This window comes from Thermobia domestica, chromosome 9 (genome assembly GCF_964235325.1).
Source record: "Thermobia domestica chromosome 9, izTheDome1.hap1.1, whole genome shotgun sequence".
Taxonomy (NCBI): domain Eukaryota; kingdom Metazoa; phylum Arthropoda; class Insecta; order Zygentoma; family Lepismatidae; genus Thermobia; species Thermobia domestica.
Genome location: NC_137462.1, coordinates 219,843,769 through 219,861,689, shown reverse-complemented (window position 1 = coordinate 219,861,689; position 17,921 = coordinate 219,843,769). Strand labels below are relative to the sequence as shown.

General features: G+C 36.0%; 1 protein-coding gene across 3 annotated transcripts in view; it reads left to right on the top strand.

Moving 5' to 3' along the window:
• Nucleotides 1-17,921, top strand: part of Cbl (E3 ubiquitin-protein ligase CBL) — a 302,440-nt gene that overhangs the window by 144,669 nt on the left and 139,850 nt on the right. For all 3 annotated transcript variants that reach the window (XM_081725868.1, XM_081725867.1, XM_081725869.1), the window contains exon 5: nucleotides 1,002-1,221. In XM_081725868.1, the coding sequence (XP_081581994.1) occupies nucleotides 1,002-1,221 (220 nt within the window). The remainder of the gene's footprint in view (nucleotides 1-1,001; nucleotides 1,222-17,921) is intronic.

Genomic DNA, 17,921 nt, shown 5'->3' with positions numbered 1-17,921 from the left:
TATCCCTCTATTGAAACCGGAAGTAGTGAAAATCTATGATTTCCGATTTCAGCGCTGATCACCATAGTAAACACCGGTAATAACGAAAAGCAGGTTTTTAACATGAATTCAGTACAGCAAGAATAGTTTCCATCTCAGACTTTACTCTTCTGTTCCAACCAGAAATGGTAGACATCTAATATTACTGCCAGTTTTAATATTGTTTCCCATGGAGGGAAGATGGAAGTATCAGGCAACAAGCTATTATTATTATTGTTATTATTATTATTTAAAAAAGTATCCGAAGAATAGATTTCATCTCATTTAATCTTCTACTGGAACTGGAATACTAAGAAATAGCAGAACTTTTGGTTTCATTATTCATTTCTATATGGTAATATTTGGGAGAGTGTTTTTGATATGGATTCAGCGTCAGATGAACAAGTTCCATTTCTTACATGATCTCTCTGTTCCAGCTGGAAGTTGTAGATCTGTTTCAATATTGAATTCGCATAGTTTGAAAGTCTACCCGTATTTACAAAACTGTTTGCTGTCATTTACTTTCTTTAAAATGTGTATAATAAGAGGGAGCGGGGTTCAAAATATACGTAAAAAATATATCTCAGAAGCCATGTAAGTTATACTGATCAAATACTGTATATGAGAAAGTTGACACTAGTCCCAGCTCTTTCGTAAACTTCGATTTTAAGGAGAGGAAGATCAGTTTCTACATTATTTTCATATACTATTTTTCTGTTCATAAAATAGCCAAAGTGAGAAAATGGGTAAAGCGTCCAAAATGAATTTACACTTGAGTCAACCTAGGTTTTTGTCATTTCACTTTGATTCATAGGCGTATCCTAAGGAGGCATATTATATCAGCCCCAATTTCCACTTCTTGTATCAACAATCGTGCATACAAATGAACATGTATTTTCTCTTTGGTATGTATTTGCATAAATTACTTTAAATGTAATCTGAAGTACTTAATACGTAATAACTTGTCTTTTTGATGTCCATAGCTATCTTTACCCTGATGGGCGGAATGTCAACCCTGATTTGACGTGGGCCGTTCAGCCTACCCCAGAGGACCATATAAAAGTTACGCAGGAACAATATGAACTGTATTGTGAAATGGGATCTACATTCCAACTATGTAAAATCTGTGCCGAAAACGACAAAGACATTCGAATTGAACCATGCGGCCATCTGCTATGCACACCATGTTTGACGTCGTGGCAGGTAAGTGTGTAAATTGAACGCTTACGTAGTTAAGTAAATGTACCACATAAAAGCATTTGATACTATTCCGTATTGTGTCTTATCCATATCTCAGGAGTATTCATTATAAGTAAGGAAAACTTTCGATTTGTGTGGTAACACATCTTTTGTAACTTTGCATTAGAATCATATTGTTTCCTCGCGTTTCTAAACAATAGGTAATAGATAACGGATATTCAGATTCTCGAAATTTAGATTTTTTTATTTCCTTTATAATTTTTGTGAAGTGCAGTATCGTACCCCCGATAAAAGAAGTGCACTTGTGGAATCACAAATTTAGCAATCTTACTATTACTCTTTAACTTCATTTCTATAAGTTCAGCGTTTTGTGTAAAATGAAAGACGGTCATCTAGAAAAGTTTCACGATATTGAAATTAACCCTTGAAGTACAGATACTTATCGGTTTTATAAAAACTTAAGAAAAGCACAGCAGCTTACCAAATTAATATGGCGTTAGAATACCTTTCGCTCTTAGAACTTCTCTGATGCAGCGTGGAATGGATTCATAGAGGTTGTCAATAGTAGCAAGGAGAATATACCATTTCGCGTGCAATGCATCAATCAGTTTCGTGAAAGAGGATGGAGACGGAAATCACCACTATATTTATGTCTACAAAACGAACCACGGATGATGTTCAAAACACGGCGCAACAGCTTAAGCTATGTGAATGGGCGCATTTTCATCCTGGAATGTGGTCATTGCCTGGAAACATCTAGACTATAGGATGCACATAGACTTCTACAATGGCGACATACTAACAGGCAGAGACGCGACCGACAACCGTCAGCATAGGAACAGCTGAAAATCAAATATTGTGGTCCACAGCATCAGGCGCCGCCATGTTTAATGATTGGTCGGAAACACTTCGGATCATACGCTTTTTGGGACGTTCGCCACACACAAACATAGCTCATGGCTTGAAATCAAGTGAACGATGACTGATCCGACAATTTCATATGTTTTCAGTCATCAGCAGTTGTATGTTGGTCTCATCATTGCCGTTGTGCTAAAGCGTGAGGGTCCCTTAGCTGTACGTCAGTGCAAGTTGACTCCGTTTGTCCAGACTTGGTTATCGATACAAGCTGTGGAAGGTGCTGCATGCGTTCCTCTGTTACTTGTACCGCAGTCCCACAACGATTCTTAATAACAATCCGCTTTACTGCTTGACAAGGTCTGTCACGTAGGGTTTTCTTCCAATCACTGATCCTCTTCGTCGATGTGGTTTTACCATGGGTGATCACCTTCGTTACTATCCATCGGGGTCACACCCAGCACACCTGCCACTTTCATCACTCATGACCACACAAACGCGCTACAATTTGCTTACTTTGTAAGTCAGAAAGGTCTCCCATCGTCTACTCAGTTCACTACACACTACTGTTCTGCTGCTCACGGAGTATGTAGTTTGCTCTAAAACACCACCACCCACAGTATGACGCTACGGTCGCCATCTAAGCGTTACCAACCCAGACATCTGACGTATTACCAATTCAGTAGTTTTCATTAAATTGATAAGCATCTGTATGTAAAGAGTCAAGGGGGTGTTACATAAATATGAAATTTCGTAAATATCACGTAATACTATGAGCAAGGCTCAAAGTATAATATATCGTCACTGCTACAGGCTGTGTTGTCAGATTCAGAACAACAGATTTCCCGCCCAAAGCCTTGAAATTTTCCGATCGCTTGCTAAATTTCCCGCCAAGAAAGAATATCAATCATTAATTGATTAATTAATCATTATATTAATAATTTCAAATTAAATAACTATAAACAATCAATCAGAAGTTCATTTCTTCCTGAGGGAGGAGAAATCTATTATTAGGACCATTCTTCTACTTTTTATCTGTAGTTTATATGGTATAGAGCAGTGGTGTCCAATTACAATGGACCTGAGGGCCATAACCATCTTTACTAGTAAGGTGGAGGGCCGCACATAATAATAATAATAATAATAATAATAATAATAATAATAATAATAATAATAATATTATTATTATTATTATTATTATTATTATTATTATTATTATTATTATTATTATTATTATTATTATTATTATTATTATTATTATTATTATTATTATTACACTGCAAAAGAAAAATCTAAAAAATGTATTTGAAATATTACATACCTATTCAATGTGACAAATGAGGATGACTAGCAGAGTTTACAAGGGCTCGGATATCTACATCCATTTCTGTTGTTGCAAGTCGAAGAAGATGTAAAAGAGAAGAATCTCCAAGGCAGCTTCTAAAGCGATTCTTCACAATTTTCATGGTGGAAAATGCACTTTCACACAAATAAGTACTACCGAACATTGACACTATTTTCTGACCAAACTCACAAAAGTTAGGGAAACGTTCGTTAGAAAGTAGCCTGGAAAAATCTACTCCTTTCTCTGTCCTTGTCTGAAAGAATGGGTCAGCTTGAAGGTCACAAAGTTCGAGCTGTAAGTTTGGAGGTTGTTCTTCGATGTCCGCTGTCAATGGATTTGTAAATAATGCTATGTCGTTTTTCAGTTTGTCAAAATCGGAGAATCTTGCATTAAATTCATTCATGATACTTTCGATGTCTCTACAGAACTCAGAAAAATCAAATGCTTTTTTTTTTCAAAATCTAAAGTCAGACGATTGCAACTTGGAAAGTGTGCTAAATTATTTTTCCCTAAAGCAGAATGGAAAAGCTTAAGTTTGTTCCTGAATCCATTGATATGCCCCATTAGATTAGAAACTAATTGACCTTTTCCCTGTAGTTTTTTGTTCAGTTCATTTAGATGCCCTGTAATATCTGTCAGAAATGCCAAATGTCGAAGAAAGTCAGCACTTCGAAGCTCCTCTTCTAGGCATGTGGTGTCTGATGGAACGAACTGGTTAAGAAAATCAGGGATTTCGTTCCTCAGTTCAAAAAATCTTTTAAGACAATTTCCTGCACTTAACCACCTAACGTGATTGTAAAGAAGTAGGTCTCCATATTCTGATTCCACGTCCTCTAAAAATTGACGAAATTGGCGATGTAAAAGAGCTCTATTACCACCCCTTATTATGTTGATAGTTTTGACAGTCTTTTTGAGGACTTCGTTTTGCTTTAATGATTTGCCACAAAGAGCTTCTTGATGAATAACACAATGAAATGCAGGGCAATTTATACCATTTTCTCTTAAAAGGCCTACTAGTCCAGACTTCTCCCCTACCATCGCTGGTGCACCATCTGTTACAATAGATGAACATTTTTCAAAACCACCAAATTTTTCTACAGAATTTTTAACTGCGTCATAAATGTCCCTTCCCTTTGCGGTACCGCGAAGAGGACACACGTTTAACAACTCCTCTTTACTCGAAAAATCTTCCTGTATTGTTCGTATAAAAATCAGAAGCTGACTTACATCTGTGTGATGGGTACTTTCATCAAGGCACAAGGAGAAGAAACGGCACTGCTCGATTTCGTTTGAAATGTTTTTTTCCACTTGGTCACCCATTTCTAATACTCTTCTCTGTACAGTCTGATGAGAAAGCGGCACAGATTCGAAGTGATTCGCTAATTTTGTGTCACCAAAAGCCTTTGCCATTTCTACCGCGCATTTCTTCATTATAATTCCGTCACTGAAAGGCTTTTTGGCTTTAGCAAGCTCCAGAGAAACTGCATATGAAGCATGCAACGCACAGGTTTGAATTGTATTTACTTTACTAAACATACCTGTTTGATGCTTCAATTTTTTCTTCAAATCTTCGATCAACACTTTTCGAGCCTCACCTTCGTGTTTATTGAATTTATTTTCATGCATAGTTGAATAATGTCTCTTCACATTGTATTCTTTAGGCACAGACACAACCTGCATGCATATTAAACATTGCAACTTTCCCATGTGATTTGTTATGAAATAGTCATTTTCCCAACGCTCCTGATAAACTCGATTTTCATTTTCTATTTTACGTTTTCTTCCACTCATTTCTCCAATGCAACAAAACCAAAACAAAACGAACACTTCACTTAAATAGTCAATCAATCTGTGAAATGACGAGTGCTAGAAACCCGAAGACTACTTAAAAAAAGAAAGAATTAAAATAAAGAATAAAAACGGATACAGTTCCAAAACTTCAAACGTTATAAGACAGACTGCAGTATTGTTGTCACTACAAGCATCACACCACACCGTAAATTGAGCTCTGACCTTTCCTTAACATGACAACTTTAACTCTGACCTTTCCTTTCCTTAACTGAAAACATGACAAGAGGGGGTAGGAAAGTTTTGCTTGACGTTCAACAATGCCATCTTCGTTTCACTCTAAAATCAGTTTGTGTGTATGTGTTTATGACAGGAACTGGTGTATTCCTTGCGCACTATGGTTCCTATGCAGAGTTAGAGGAAGAAAGGGTCTGCTTTAGGAAGATAGACCAGAGGTATTGGTTTGGTTTGGTTTATTGAAGTAATCGTCCCTTCAGCAACGATGTCTTGCTTGTAGTTGCATTACTGACTCCAGTGTTGCCATGGATGCCTGTCTCTTTTTGTCGTACAGAATCTCTAAATGGATGCCTTATTTCGAAAGAAGAGTGCAAACATTAAAAGCATGAATAAATATAAATGAAAATATTATCAGTAATAACGATTGTAAATCGTGAGAGCTATGCGGGCCGCAGAAAATGGTTTGGCGGGCCGCCATTTGGACAGCTCTGGTATAGAGAGAAATATACATTTTGTGTGTGTGTGCTACTTCCAAGCATTATATCCTTCCCCTAACTTCTCCCTAACATTCGTGAATAACTGGACATAACAAATATAGTAAGCAAAGGGCCATATTCCCTTCCCCCTTCTTTCTCCTCGTAGAAAATGGATATTGGCCCAATTAAGAATCAGTTCCATTTGGTTCGGTTTATAAACTTCCCTTTTTCTTCTGGTTCTTTTGACCTTCAAAGACGCTTCCAATCCATGTATTATTCCATGTACCCCAGAGATGAAGACAAAGAGTGAGAAATAGGCGACGTGAACAGGAAGAAGAGTTGACAGAATTTCCCATTTTCAACCAGAATTTCCCACATTCCCGCCAATGCTACGAATTTCCCGTTTTGTGGGAAATTTCGCGACGTCTGACAAGTGCAGCAAAGTCATCATAGTACTAGTTTGGTTGTTTTCACGTATATATATATATATATATAATATTGCAGAAAACTGATAGTGTATATTTGGTATAATGGATATTTCCACTGATTTTTTTATTGCTCTAAAAAAACTTCAGAGCCAGGTGATTACGAAGAAAACTTCCTTTCGCTTATGCGATGATTCTAACTAATCGAAATTTGCGATTGAATTCCGCTCTGCTACTCGTGCGCTTAAAACAATGCCACTATGTTTGTACGTCATAGGTATACTTGAATATCTTAGGACAAAGTTGTAGTGTACTAATTTGCAATATTATTGACATTGTTTATAGCATGAGGTAAGAAACTAACTAATGTTCTCTTGTTTGTGGACACGACCGACCTTACTAAGCGAATTTTATTCATTCTTAAGAAAAATCAACAATATAAAAGTACAGTGATTTACTAGTAGAGTGCAAACTTCTTGTATGCAAGTTCGTCACGGATTCGATAGTTATACATTCAGGGGGAAGTCCTTAAAAATTAACACGTGAAAAAACATATCTCGAAGCAAAAATTACCTAAATTCTTTACCAGGTTCAACACAAAGACGCACAAACTTAAGATGATAATCATGTCCACGAGCTTTTTGAAAATTCACTACTGCTATTATTAGAGACACGATTTTTTGGTGACACGCGAAAACGCAAAATGTAGCAGTTTTGTATGAAAATGTTGTGTACTTAAAATATATAATTTTTCACCATTTGTTAGGTCATATAACGCTCGCGATTAAATGCGAAATTCTGTCGAATTAGCGAAATTCGTACCAAGTCTCGATATTCCACGAAATCTATGCAAAAGTGACAATTTTCAACTCTTTCACGATTTATTCATTACCATTATTTGGAAATTTCTAGCAATGTGATGAAAATTCCCATATTTGAAAAAATAGACCACCATGAATTTTTGAAATTTTAGATGCAGTTACAAAATGAGCTCCAAATGATATCTGCTGGTGAAGTGGACAGTGTGGAAGGAGTGTTGCGAGGTATGTTAGATGAGCATTCAGAAATCACTGAAAAGTGTCTCCAACCAATGTACATATCAGTTATTGAATGTTGATGTGGAGAGGGCTTTCTCTTCTAACAATGCCATACATACCGACAAAAGAACAAATTTAACACCAGAAAATATTGAAACAATCCTTACGTTTTATTTCCATAAGTAAACTGTGAACACTAAAGTTAATTTTTCTAGTAATGTTCTCCTGTTTTTTAATGTTGTGTTACTTTTATTCAATGAGGATGCTTACTGTTACTTTTTGAAAACTCAAATATCGTAATATAGTTATACATGAGCTCATGTCATGATGATTGATGAGTGAAAATTAAGGTAAGTAATTGTAATTGCTAGGGAAAATAGTATTCTTACATTGAATTTTTATTCACCGATTTTATCCCACGTTACGCATATTTTTATAACGAAATTGCGAATTTTTATTTACCACAAAATCGTGTCCCTCTAGCTATTACCGATCTACTTCTCACATTAACAATATTATTTCATCATAATATCATCGCGCTTACTGTAGTTTTCTTTAGCCCATGGAACACACTCGTAAATTGTTTACATTAGTCCATGTGAACATTTACAGATCGACTGAAATGTTTTGAAGATACGAGTTAACATTTAAACCAACAGATAAACAGACATAGTGACACAGTAATGATAACAAACTAGTTACAGTTGGTTTATTACTGAATAAAATAAAATGAAATTTCCACTATAAAGTTCCACGAATATGCTCTATAGGCACAGGGAGACGGATGATTAATGAGAGTGAATGATTATAAAAGAATCGATGAAATAAGCATGTGGGAGAAAATGTCAGAATCGCGAGAAAACCCACGGGCATGATGTTGTCTACCACAATCTCATGTGACCTGGTTTCTAACCAGGGACCCCTCACACTAGAGGTAAGCGCTCCAGTATTGATCCACCGTGTCCTTTGTAATGAATGTTTGTGATATATGTCGTGATTAGTCATAAACATAATATTCTGTTCCAGTGAGTAAGAGAAATCAATCTACACGGACGAAACTTAACAAAAGGCTGAACTCTTCAAACGTTTGCATTTATGTTTTTTTTAACTTGTGGGCCTCGGAACGCAATACTTGCACGACATAAACTTTTGCAAATGTACCGTCATATACCAAACATACCAGAGCTGACTAGAGAAAGAATGTAAATTATGTTCATATACTTAGAACACTATTTCTTGTGAGGTTATTGAAAACAGAAACTTGAAGTTTCAAAGTAACAACACATGTAATACATAATGAATTTTTGTCAATATTCCTCTTGTTCAGGATCGAAAAATCCCGAGTGGCAGATAGTCAAGGCGATTGGAAATACGAACCTGCTCCTAAATAATTTAAATTCAAAATAAAATTATGTAGGCCTATATATGCAATTGTACTATTATGGTGCCTAGGTTTGAGAACCGGCGCCTAGGTCACAAGAAAAATAATTCGAGCACATTTCTTGTTTATGATGCTCTTTCGACAGCCTAACCATCTGTCCTCCTCTATTCGCTATAAATTTCTTCAGTTTCAAACCTCCGCTGTGACCACGAAAGCATTTCCCTTGTATAAATATAGTAAAAAAGTAAAGCACTATATAATATGATTCTTACAGCATTCAGATAAGAATAGTTATAGCAATGGTGTGGGGTGACCAACTGCTAATATGTACAGTAAATAGTGAGAAAGAAAATTTGGCGATGTAATAGATACTGTCTTTTTTTTAAGGGATTAAGAGCGTTTTCGTGCAAAAAGTGCGTATTTGTAGCCCTAGTATAATAACATGAAGATTCACGACAAATCCTCAAAATGAAGCTACAGATATTCTCAATCTGCACGTGACTTTTTTGTAATACAATAATAAAGTAGTCCTGCATAAGTGTACAAGTATCTAAAATATTTGTAATGATAGAACACTACAAATGGCCTTTAGTGTATTTTAGACTAAAAGAGTAGGTCTTGTTAACACGTTACGTTTATATATAGTACGTGTATTATTTATTTTGCCACTTTTCCTTTCACTATTCCACTAAATTTATTTGTAGTTTACAGTAAGAAACTCCAATATGAAAAGATTTTCTGAAACTTCCAATGCTACTAGCAGAGGGATGACAATCTCTGACGTCACGTTAAAACCCCTGTTTTTGTTGCTGTGACGTAATCAGCTGACTTTTGCATTGTTTGAAGCGTTTTATCTCCGTAACGAAGAAATATTTTTCTGAGATTTTTGGTATGTGGTATAGTGAAGTCTAGCCCTACACGATGTCGTTAAATTATAACCTTTGGTCAAAAAGGAAATGTCCATTTCCGATTGGAGAATATACACTTAAGTGGAAATTGCGAATTGTGGTTTTGCTATAGCACAAACAATATATATTGTTTCTCTACGTTACGTTTTACCGTCTTAGATGTAATTGTTAATGAATATATCATTAATAGCTGTTACATATTTATAGTGAAAATAAAGAAAGTGGATGTAATGTTAATGTTTATAATAATTGTGTTGCTGCAGTTTATCATGCATTTTATTAAATAATTAACTCTATGGTCTATGGAACCCGGAGGTTCAATGCCGCGTTCACAAAAGCTCTCCACTGACTTCTATCCTTAGCCAATTGGATCCAGTTTCTACTTTGTACTCCTATTTCTGCGAGATCCATCTTAATGTTGTTCTTCCATCTGCGCCTAGGTCTTCCAGTTAAGATTTTGAAAGCATTCCTACTTTCTTCCATCCTGGCTACATGACCTGCCCACCTGAGCCTCCTAGACTTGAATCTACCAATGTTGGTTAAACCGTATAAATTATGTAGTTCCTCGTTATGAAGTTTCCGCCATTCCCCATTCACGTTTCTCTTGTGTCCGAATATTCATCTCAGGATCTTGTTCTGAAGTACTTTCAATCTATGGTCTTCCTTCCGAGTAAGCGACCATGTTTCACAACCGTACAGAACAACAGGCATGTTTTACAACCATACAGAACAACATACATGATTATCGTTTTATATATTTTAAGCTTCAAATTCTTCGACAGAATTCGCGACGACAAGAGATTTTGAACTGAATAATAACACGAATTCCCTGCTTTTAGTCAACATCTGATTTCTTCGTGAATATGGTTTTCGTCTGTTAATACTGATCCCATATATTTGATAGTATTCACTTTATCAAAAGTATTATTCGATATTTTAACGCATCCATAATTTACCGTATTACGAACCCGACGCACTTCCATGTATTTAGTTTTCTCTGCATTTACTTCTAAACCCATGTCCCTGCAAGCGTTTAATAAGATCTCTGCATTTCTTTCTATTGTTCTCCTATCATCGCCTATTAAATTTACATCATCAGCATATGCCATAACCTGGTGAACCCCATTCAACTCTAGGCCCTGGTTGCTATCTTTGATTTTCCTTATAGCGTATTCCAGAACAAAGTTGAATAATAGTAGCGCATCCCCTTGTTTCAGGCCATTCTCGACGTGAAAGCTCGTGGACAAAAATTTTCCTACCCAGACTTTACTTTGGGATTCATTTAAACATATCTTAATTAATCTAATTACTAATTAGCTTTTACGGTATTCCAAATTCTGTAAGAATGTTGTACAATGCTTTTCTCCTAACCGAGTCGTAAGCCTTTCTAAAATCAATAATAGTTGATGTACTGGGGTATTGTATTCCCACTTCTTTTCGAGAATTTGGCGAATGGTAAATATTTGGTTGAAAGTTGATGGATTTCGTCTACACCCGCACTGATAATAGCCAATAATTTCATCTGTGTATGGGATCAATCTTGCTAATAGAATGTTTGAAAGGATTTTATAGGATGTTGACAGAAGAGAAATGCCTCGATAATTATTACAGTCAGTTTTGTCACCTTTCTTGAAAATTGGAGCAATGATTGATTCTTTCCACTCTTGTGGCAATTCTTCCTTGTTTCAGATAAGAGAATGAGTTTGTGTATCTTGTTCCACAGTTTTTCATCTCCAGGTAAAATTAACTCAGCCGGAATTTCGTCTACACCCCGAGATTTGTGTTTCTTTAATTTCTTTATAGCGATTTCTACTTCTATTCGGTTAGGTTCGTGGATATATATATATATATATATGGTTTTGTGGTGTGTATTTCCTTTGCTCCATGCACTTTAGTTTTTGGCTGCGTGTTAAGCAATTTGTCAAAGAAATCTTTCCATCTGTTTAAGATGCTATCTGCGTCAGTGAGAACTGTTCCGTCAGCTTTCTTTAATATATAGGCACGAGGTTGATAGCCTTTCTTAAATTCGTTGATCGCCTTATACATGTCCCGAATGTTTTTATTTTTACTATTATCTTCAAGTTCGTTAATTTTAACTTTCAAACAATCGCGTTTCTTTGTTCTAAAAGTTCTGGAAGTTTCCCGCCTGGTGCCTACGAAATTTTGTGTAATTATTTCATTCGGATTTTGTAGCCAACGTAATTTCTCTTCTCCGCTAGTTGAATGCATTCCTGGTCGAACCATGGTTTCTTCCTACGTATTTCCGCGTGTTCTAATTTTTCTTTTGCTGAAATTTTAATGATATCTCTTATTTCAATCCAAGTATCCTCAACACTAGTGCACTCCGAATCTTCTAAAACCGAGAATCTATTCGAAACTTCAATTTGGTATTCCTTTCTTACCTGGCTCTCTCCTAATTTCTTTAAATTAAATCTTTCCGTTCTCAGACATTGAATATTTTCTTTATTCTACGGTAATCTCTCTCTTTTTATCGCTGCTACCAGGTAGTGATCAGTGTCACAATCAGCTCCTCTAAACGACCGAACATCAATTATGCTAGATCTATTAAAATGTGATCGATTTGATTGTGTGTTTTTTCATCTGATAAGGTCCAAGTATATTTATGAACGTTGCCATGTGGAAATTTTGTACTCTTCACAATAAGGTTTTTGGATGTTGTGAAGTTCACGATCCTAACACCGTTGTCATTACTTTCCTTATGTAGACTTTCGTTCCCTATTATCGGTTTGAAAATATCCTCTTGTCCTACCTTCGCATTGAAATCCCCTAATAGAATTTTTATATGGTATCGCAGGAGTTGGTCAAATATCCGTTCTACTTCTTCGTAAAAATTGTCTTGTACTGTATATCGTCATCCTTATCTTCTGTTGGGGCATGTACATTTAAAACAATAATATCACACCACCGGCGCTTAAGAGTGATAAAAGAAAGTAACATTCAAATTCAACCCGCTTAATTGCTTATATTATTCGTTTGTGAACGAAAAACCCTGTTGCTTATTGGTGATTTTTATTTCCTTCCCAGTAAAAGAACGTAAAATTTCCGGAATTCACTGTACCATTTCCTTCCCACCTAATTTCTTGAACTCCTACCAGATCCATGCTGTATTTCTGTAACTCGTTCGTAACTGATTTTAACCGGCCTGCTCTATAAAGACTACTAATATTCCATGTTCCAAATCTCATGGCTTCTTTCTTACTTTATTTTATTTATTTATTTATTTATTTATTTTCTGAGGTCGTGCCAAGTTATCAGTCCTAGTCCAAGTCTTCTGTGAATGTTTCTGAACAAGTGCCTTTTTTCACAGTATGAGGTTGTTAGCCTCACCCAAACCTCTAAGCTGGAGGACCACTCCTTGTCGTCTGTCCGCGACTGCTTCTTCAGTATATTCGCAGCTGACCTCTATATCTAGAGGCCTTCACCTGAAGACACGCCATGCCGTGGTGACAGGAACCCACATTCCATTTTATTAACCTTTTAATTACAGAGCCTTTTTTAAAAATAAAGCCTGGGTACGGTGCCAATTTTGAACAAAATGTAGGGTTATTTTTCAAATGGCTGTGGATCAGGCCCTAATAGGCGTAAACTCACGGAAGTTGAAGCATTTTACGGGGAATAAATGAAAGTTTCATAATTTGTGTGGTTGACGTAGATCGAATGTAATCAAGGATTAGGGGGTGGGGGGAAATAGAAAATGAAATTAAATCTTTGAGTTTTACGTCCCACGGTTATGCCGGTTAGGCTAAAGGAGACGGTGATAATGAGTGATGAATGAAATAGTGGAATGAAGAAAGTTTGAGGAAACGGGAGAACCCCGAGAAAACCCACGCACACGGTGTTTGTGGGGGGAAATAGAATATTTACATTTTTTCTAATAAAAATTTTGGGTTCTGCCCCCCACACTGTCATTTTACAAGTTGAAGATGCGCATATAATGTACATTAAAATGTTCTTTGAGATGTTCTCAATAAAATATAACAGTAGTGTAAAGTACCCAAAATCCTTACATGTGTTTGTCTAATTTATGTTGTTTATTATAAAACAAGGAAGTTATAGTCATACTGCTTAGAAAAAAAATAAAAACAGATAACGTCGGCATCACACCACAATTATAGGAAGTTTTCCTATACGGAAATAAGGAAGTAAGAGATTGCAGAAAGAGACCTGAGCTAAGCTCTTCGCGACAACCAGGAAGCACCTGAATCCCGGAAAGGGGTTGTGCTGGTTGAGGACGAAGACTAGAATCGGGGAGTTGTAATTAAGATTGGAGAGTGGAAGGACATCGTTTGGAGTTGAACTGAGCTGAACTACCTGTGAGTACTGCATCTATTTGCGATGTTAGATAACCATAATGGTTAAGTTTCTGTGCCATTACGATGTAGTAGATTTCTATAGTTAAGACCATTTCGAATCCTAATAGCTTGTGGTGTGATGTCGAAAATATCCAAAAGTAATTGAGTATTTCATTTCTTATCCTAAGACGATTTGTTAAATTCATCCTCGAGTTGTCTAAATACACGGTGTTACAAATTTCAGATGAGCTACGCTCTGCCCCCAAATATAAAAAGTTTCTAAGATACTAAATCATTCCGGTTAGAAATTTGTAGCACACGTTATGGTGGAAGCATCCGGTTTTATCCATTTATGGGTAAAATTAAGATTCCGGACAACATTAATTAGAGTATGGTCATTTACCACATATGTTTCGATTTCGGAGATCTCGCTTATTTTATAGGCCATTCAAGTTACATTAAATTAGATACATCATGCTTGATTCCGATGCCTCATACATATGGGAATGAAGCGTATCACGCGTAGTTTAAATTATTTAGACGATAACATCAGTTTGTCAAGTTGAGTAAAAGGAGTTTCATGTTTTTTTCTCTCTCTCTCTCTCTCATAGTATGCTGAAATTACAGACGTCAGTTGTTATAATGCTATATAGTCTTGCGAGATTCATTTCCTCTTGTTACTAAAGAAACGGACAATACACCAAGATTCTTGTTGTCATATAGGAATTTGCTGCATTTACAAACTAATGGTCAGTGTACTTTGCTTAGGTTGCAAAATTAGCCGCAATGAGAAGGTTTATTTTCTGTTCGTATATAGGATATGAATAATACTTCCAGCAGTGATACAGAACATTCAGACGGACAATTTAGAACGTTAAGATACAAAAAGATTCCAATAAAAGTAAAAATCCCTCCCCTAAAACGGAAATACAACAAGTCTAAGAAAATGCAGGGACAACACAGTGAAGGTCAGGGAGCTCAAAATCCTATTGTTAATGTATACAATTCCCATTATCCAGTTCCGAAATTTAAACCACACAAAATCACGATACAGCAGTTCTTTGATGAATATGATGACTGTGTACGGTTAAATAATTGGACTGATAAAATAGCAAAACAAATGATAATCACCGCGTTTCCAGGGAAACTAAAAGAACAATTGCGAACTTTGTTAAAGAGAAAGAACATTACAGATGAAACAACCTACGCGAATTGTAAAGCTGAGATAATTAAATGTTTCAAGAATGCTAGAGATAGTGTAGATTTTTTCTCTACCGTACAGAATAGGATTCAGAAAAAGCATGAACCCATTCAGTCGTTTGTTTATGATATTTTATCCATGGTAGACAAACATGCTCCGACTTTGACAGAAGAGCAGATCATTTCAATCATTACAGCAGGGTTGAAACCGTACTATATTCAACACCTAGGTTATGAGTCTTTTGACACTTTAGATGCGTTTATCCAGGCTCTCTATACGTTAGAAGCAAATGAATGTAAAATTAGAAATAGGAAAAAGAGAGAAATAGATGCACGTATTAAGAAAGCGTATAAGAAGAAGTGTAGAAAAGGGAAATGTAGGTGTTCGTCATCTGATTCTGAATCAGAATCTACGGTTACTGACAGTTCTTCGTCCGAGTCCGAGGACGAGATTACGTCACATAGGCACAGGAAAAATAAAAGGAAAGCAATTCGAGAATTAGTAGAGAAACAACAACACAGAGCAGAACACTCGGAAACTCAGAACACAAACACACCTTCATCATCATCTCAAAGTAGCGAGGTTACATCTTCCATTAGCCAGTTACAGAAAGAAATAGAAAAATTGTCGCCGAGAATCGAAGGCGGTTCTTCAGATTCGCAAAAGTTAAACACCAACTGTGCGCAAAATAATTCTCAATCCCATCAGAATAACAGAAATAATTTTCGAGGTAGTAAGAGAGGCAATTTTAAGAATAATCAGGGTAGAAACAATACTCAATACAACAATTTTAGAGGGAAAAATAACAATTTTCGAGGCCGTGGTGGTCGCGGTAATTTTAGATCAGGACGCGCAAATTATCATAACAACCAGTGTTGTTGTCATCATACTAATGTGCCTCATGTACAACAAGTACCTAGTTTTAATCAAATGCAGGGTGTACATCACATGCAAAGTAATGGTACAACATATTATGTTCCTGTACAAAACCCTTCCCAAATGAATCAGGTACAGGGAACTCATAATTTAAACTGACAACGTCTGTACATGCAGACGGTGGATGTACAGATAACAAGAAAAAGGGCCCACCCGTAGATATTAATAATACTAGTATACACCGTCAATATAAACAAAAGAATGTTCAGGGAGAAGAGATACAGACTCCATTAGAAATTGAAGGGGACATGGTTAGATTTACAATTCAACTGAGAAAGAAACCATTAAAAATAATTGCAGATACGGCAAGTACAATATCAATTTTAGATAAATCATTGCTATCTCCTAAAACTAAATTGTCACAGGAAATTACGAAAGTTGTTGGTGTTTCATGTGAACCTATAGAGCTGAAACACACAGCCATAATCAAATTTCTAATCAACGGTCGATCCTTTCATCACAGGTTTAGAATAGTGGAAAATTTTGGTCCGAAAGCTCTTTTAGGAAATGACTTCTTTATTTTTCATAACGCCCGTGTTGATTACCTTAATAAGATGCTATCTTTGTTTAGATATGGAAAGCCTCCTCGTAACACACAACAACAGAGTAATACGGGTCATCAGGTTTCAGAGCCAATATTTTGTTTGTTGACAGAGGCATATGATCCAAAGTTCGTCATTCATAAGAGGACGTATCTTCCTCCAAGGACAAGAATAATTGTTCCACTTAAATGTATTAATTCGAAATCAGGTCAGGAAGTGATTTTAGAGCCAGACATGTCTATAATTGAGAAACTAGGAATTTTAGTGCCGCGAGCTATTTTAAATAAAAACGAACCTGTAGTTGAAATTATTAACCCTTTAGTCACAAAAGTCGTTCTTCATAAGAATTTTGTAATCGGAAAAGCGGAAGACGTTCAAATTGAAGAGTCAAATCAATGTTGCCAATCAATAGATGAAAATTATGTGGATGAGGAATTATTACGGGAAGGACAACAGTTATTCCAAATTTCTAAATTAAATATTGGTCAAGATGCCAGTCCTGAATATAGAGAAAAAGTAATAGACCTCTGCTACCGCTTTGCTGATGTGTTTACGTGGAATCCTAACAGGATCGGAAAAGCAAGACATTTTCAATGTAAAATTGAACTTAACACAGAAATTCCGTTTTCACGCAAACAATTTCCAATTCCACATGCACTGAAATCGGAAGTTACGCAATTTATAAATACGTTATTGGAACAACGGGTGATACAAAGATCCAATTCGCCTTATAATTCTCCGGTTATGTTTCTTAGGAAACCGTCAGGAAAACTGCGCAAGATTATTGATCTGAGAGAATTGAATTCACGAGTTTTATATCATAGTGTTAGTTTACCTCCTGTCAATGAAATACTGTCAACTATGTCAGGACACTTGTACTACGGATACTTGGATATCTCTAATGCCTTTTTCACATTAGAATTAGAGCCTCAATCAAGGAAATTTACATCATTTAGCATTCCAAATCTTGGAAAATTCGAATACCTTCGTATGCCACAAGGTTATGTAAATTCTCCTTTTTATTTTAATACGTTCCTGTCAGTTGTACTAGCTAATTTACAGCCCGACAATATAGCCTTATATGTGGATGATCTATTTCTATTTTCAAATTCTGAAGAGAAATTTGTAGAAGTTCTAGAACAACTGTTGCATAGACTGAGAATCTATGGTTTAAGAGTGTCGGTAGAGAAATCACAGTTTCTCATGAAATCAATCATAGCGTTGGGACACAAAATTTCAAAATTTGGGTTTGAAGTTTC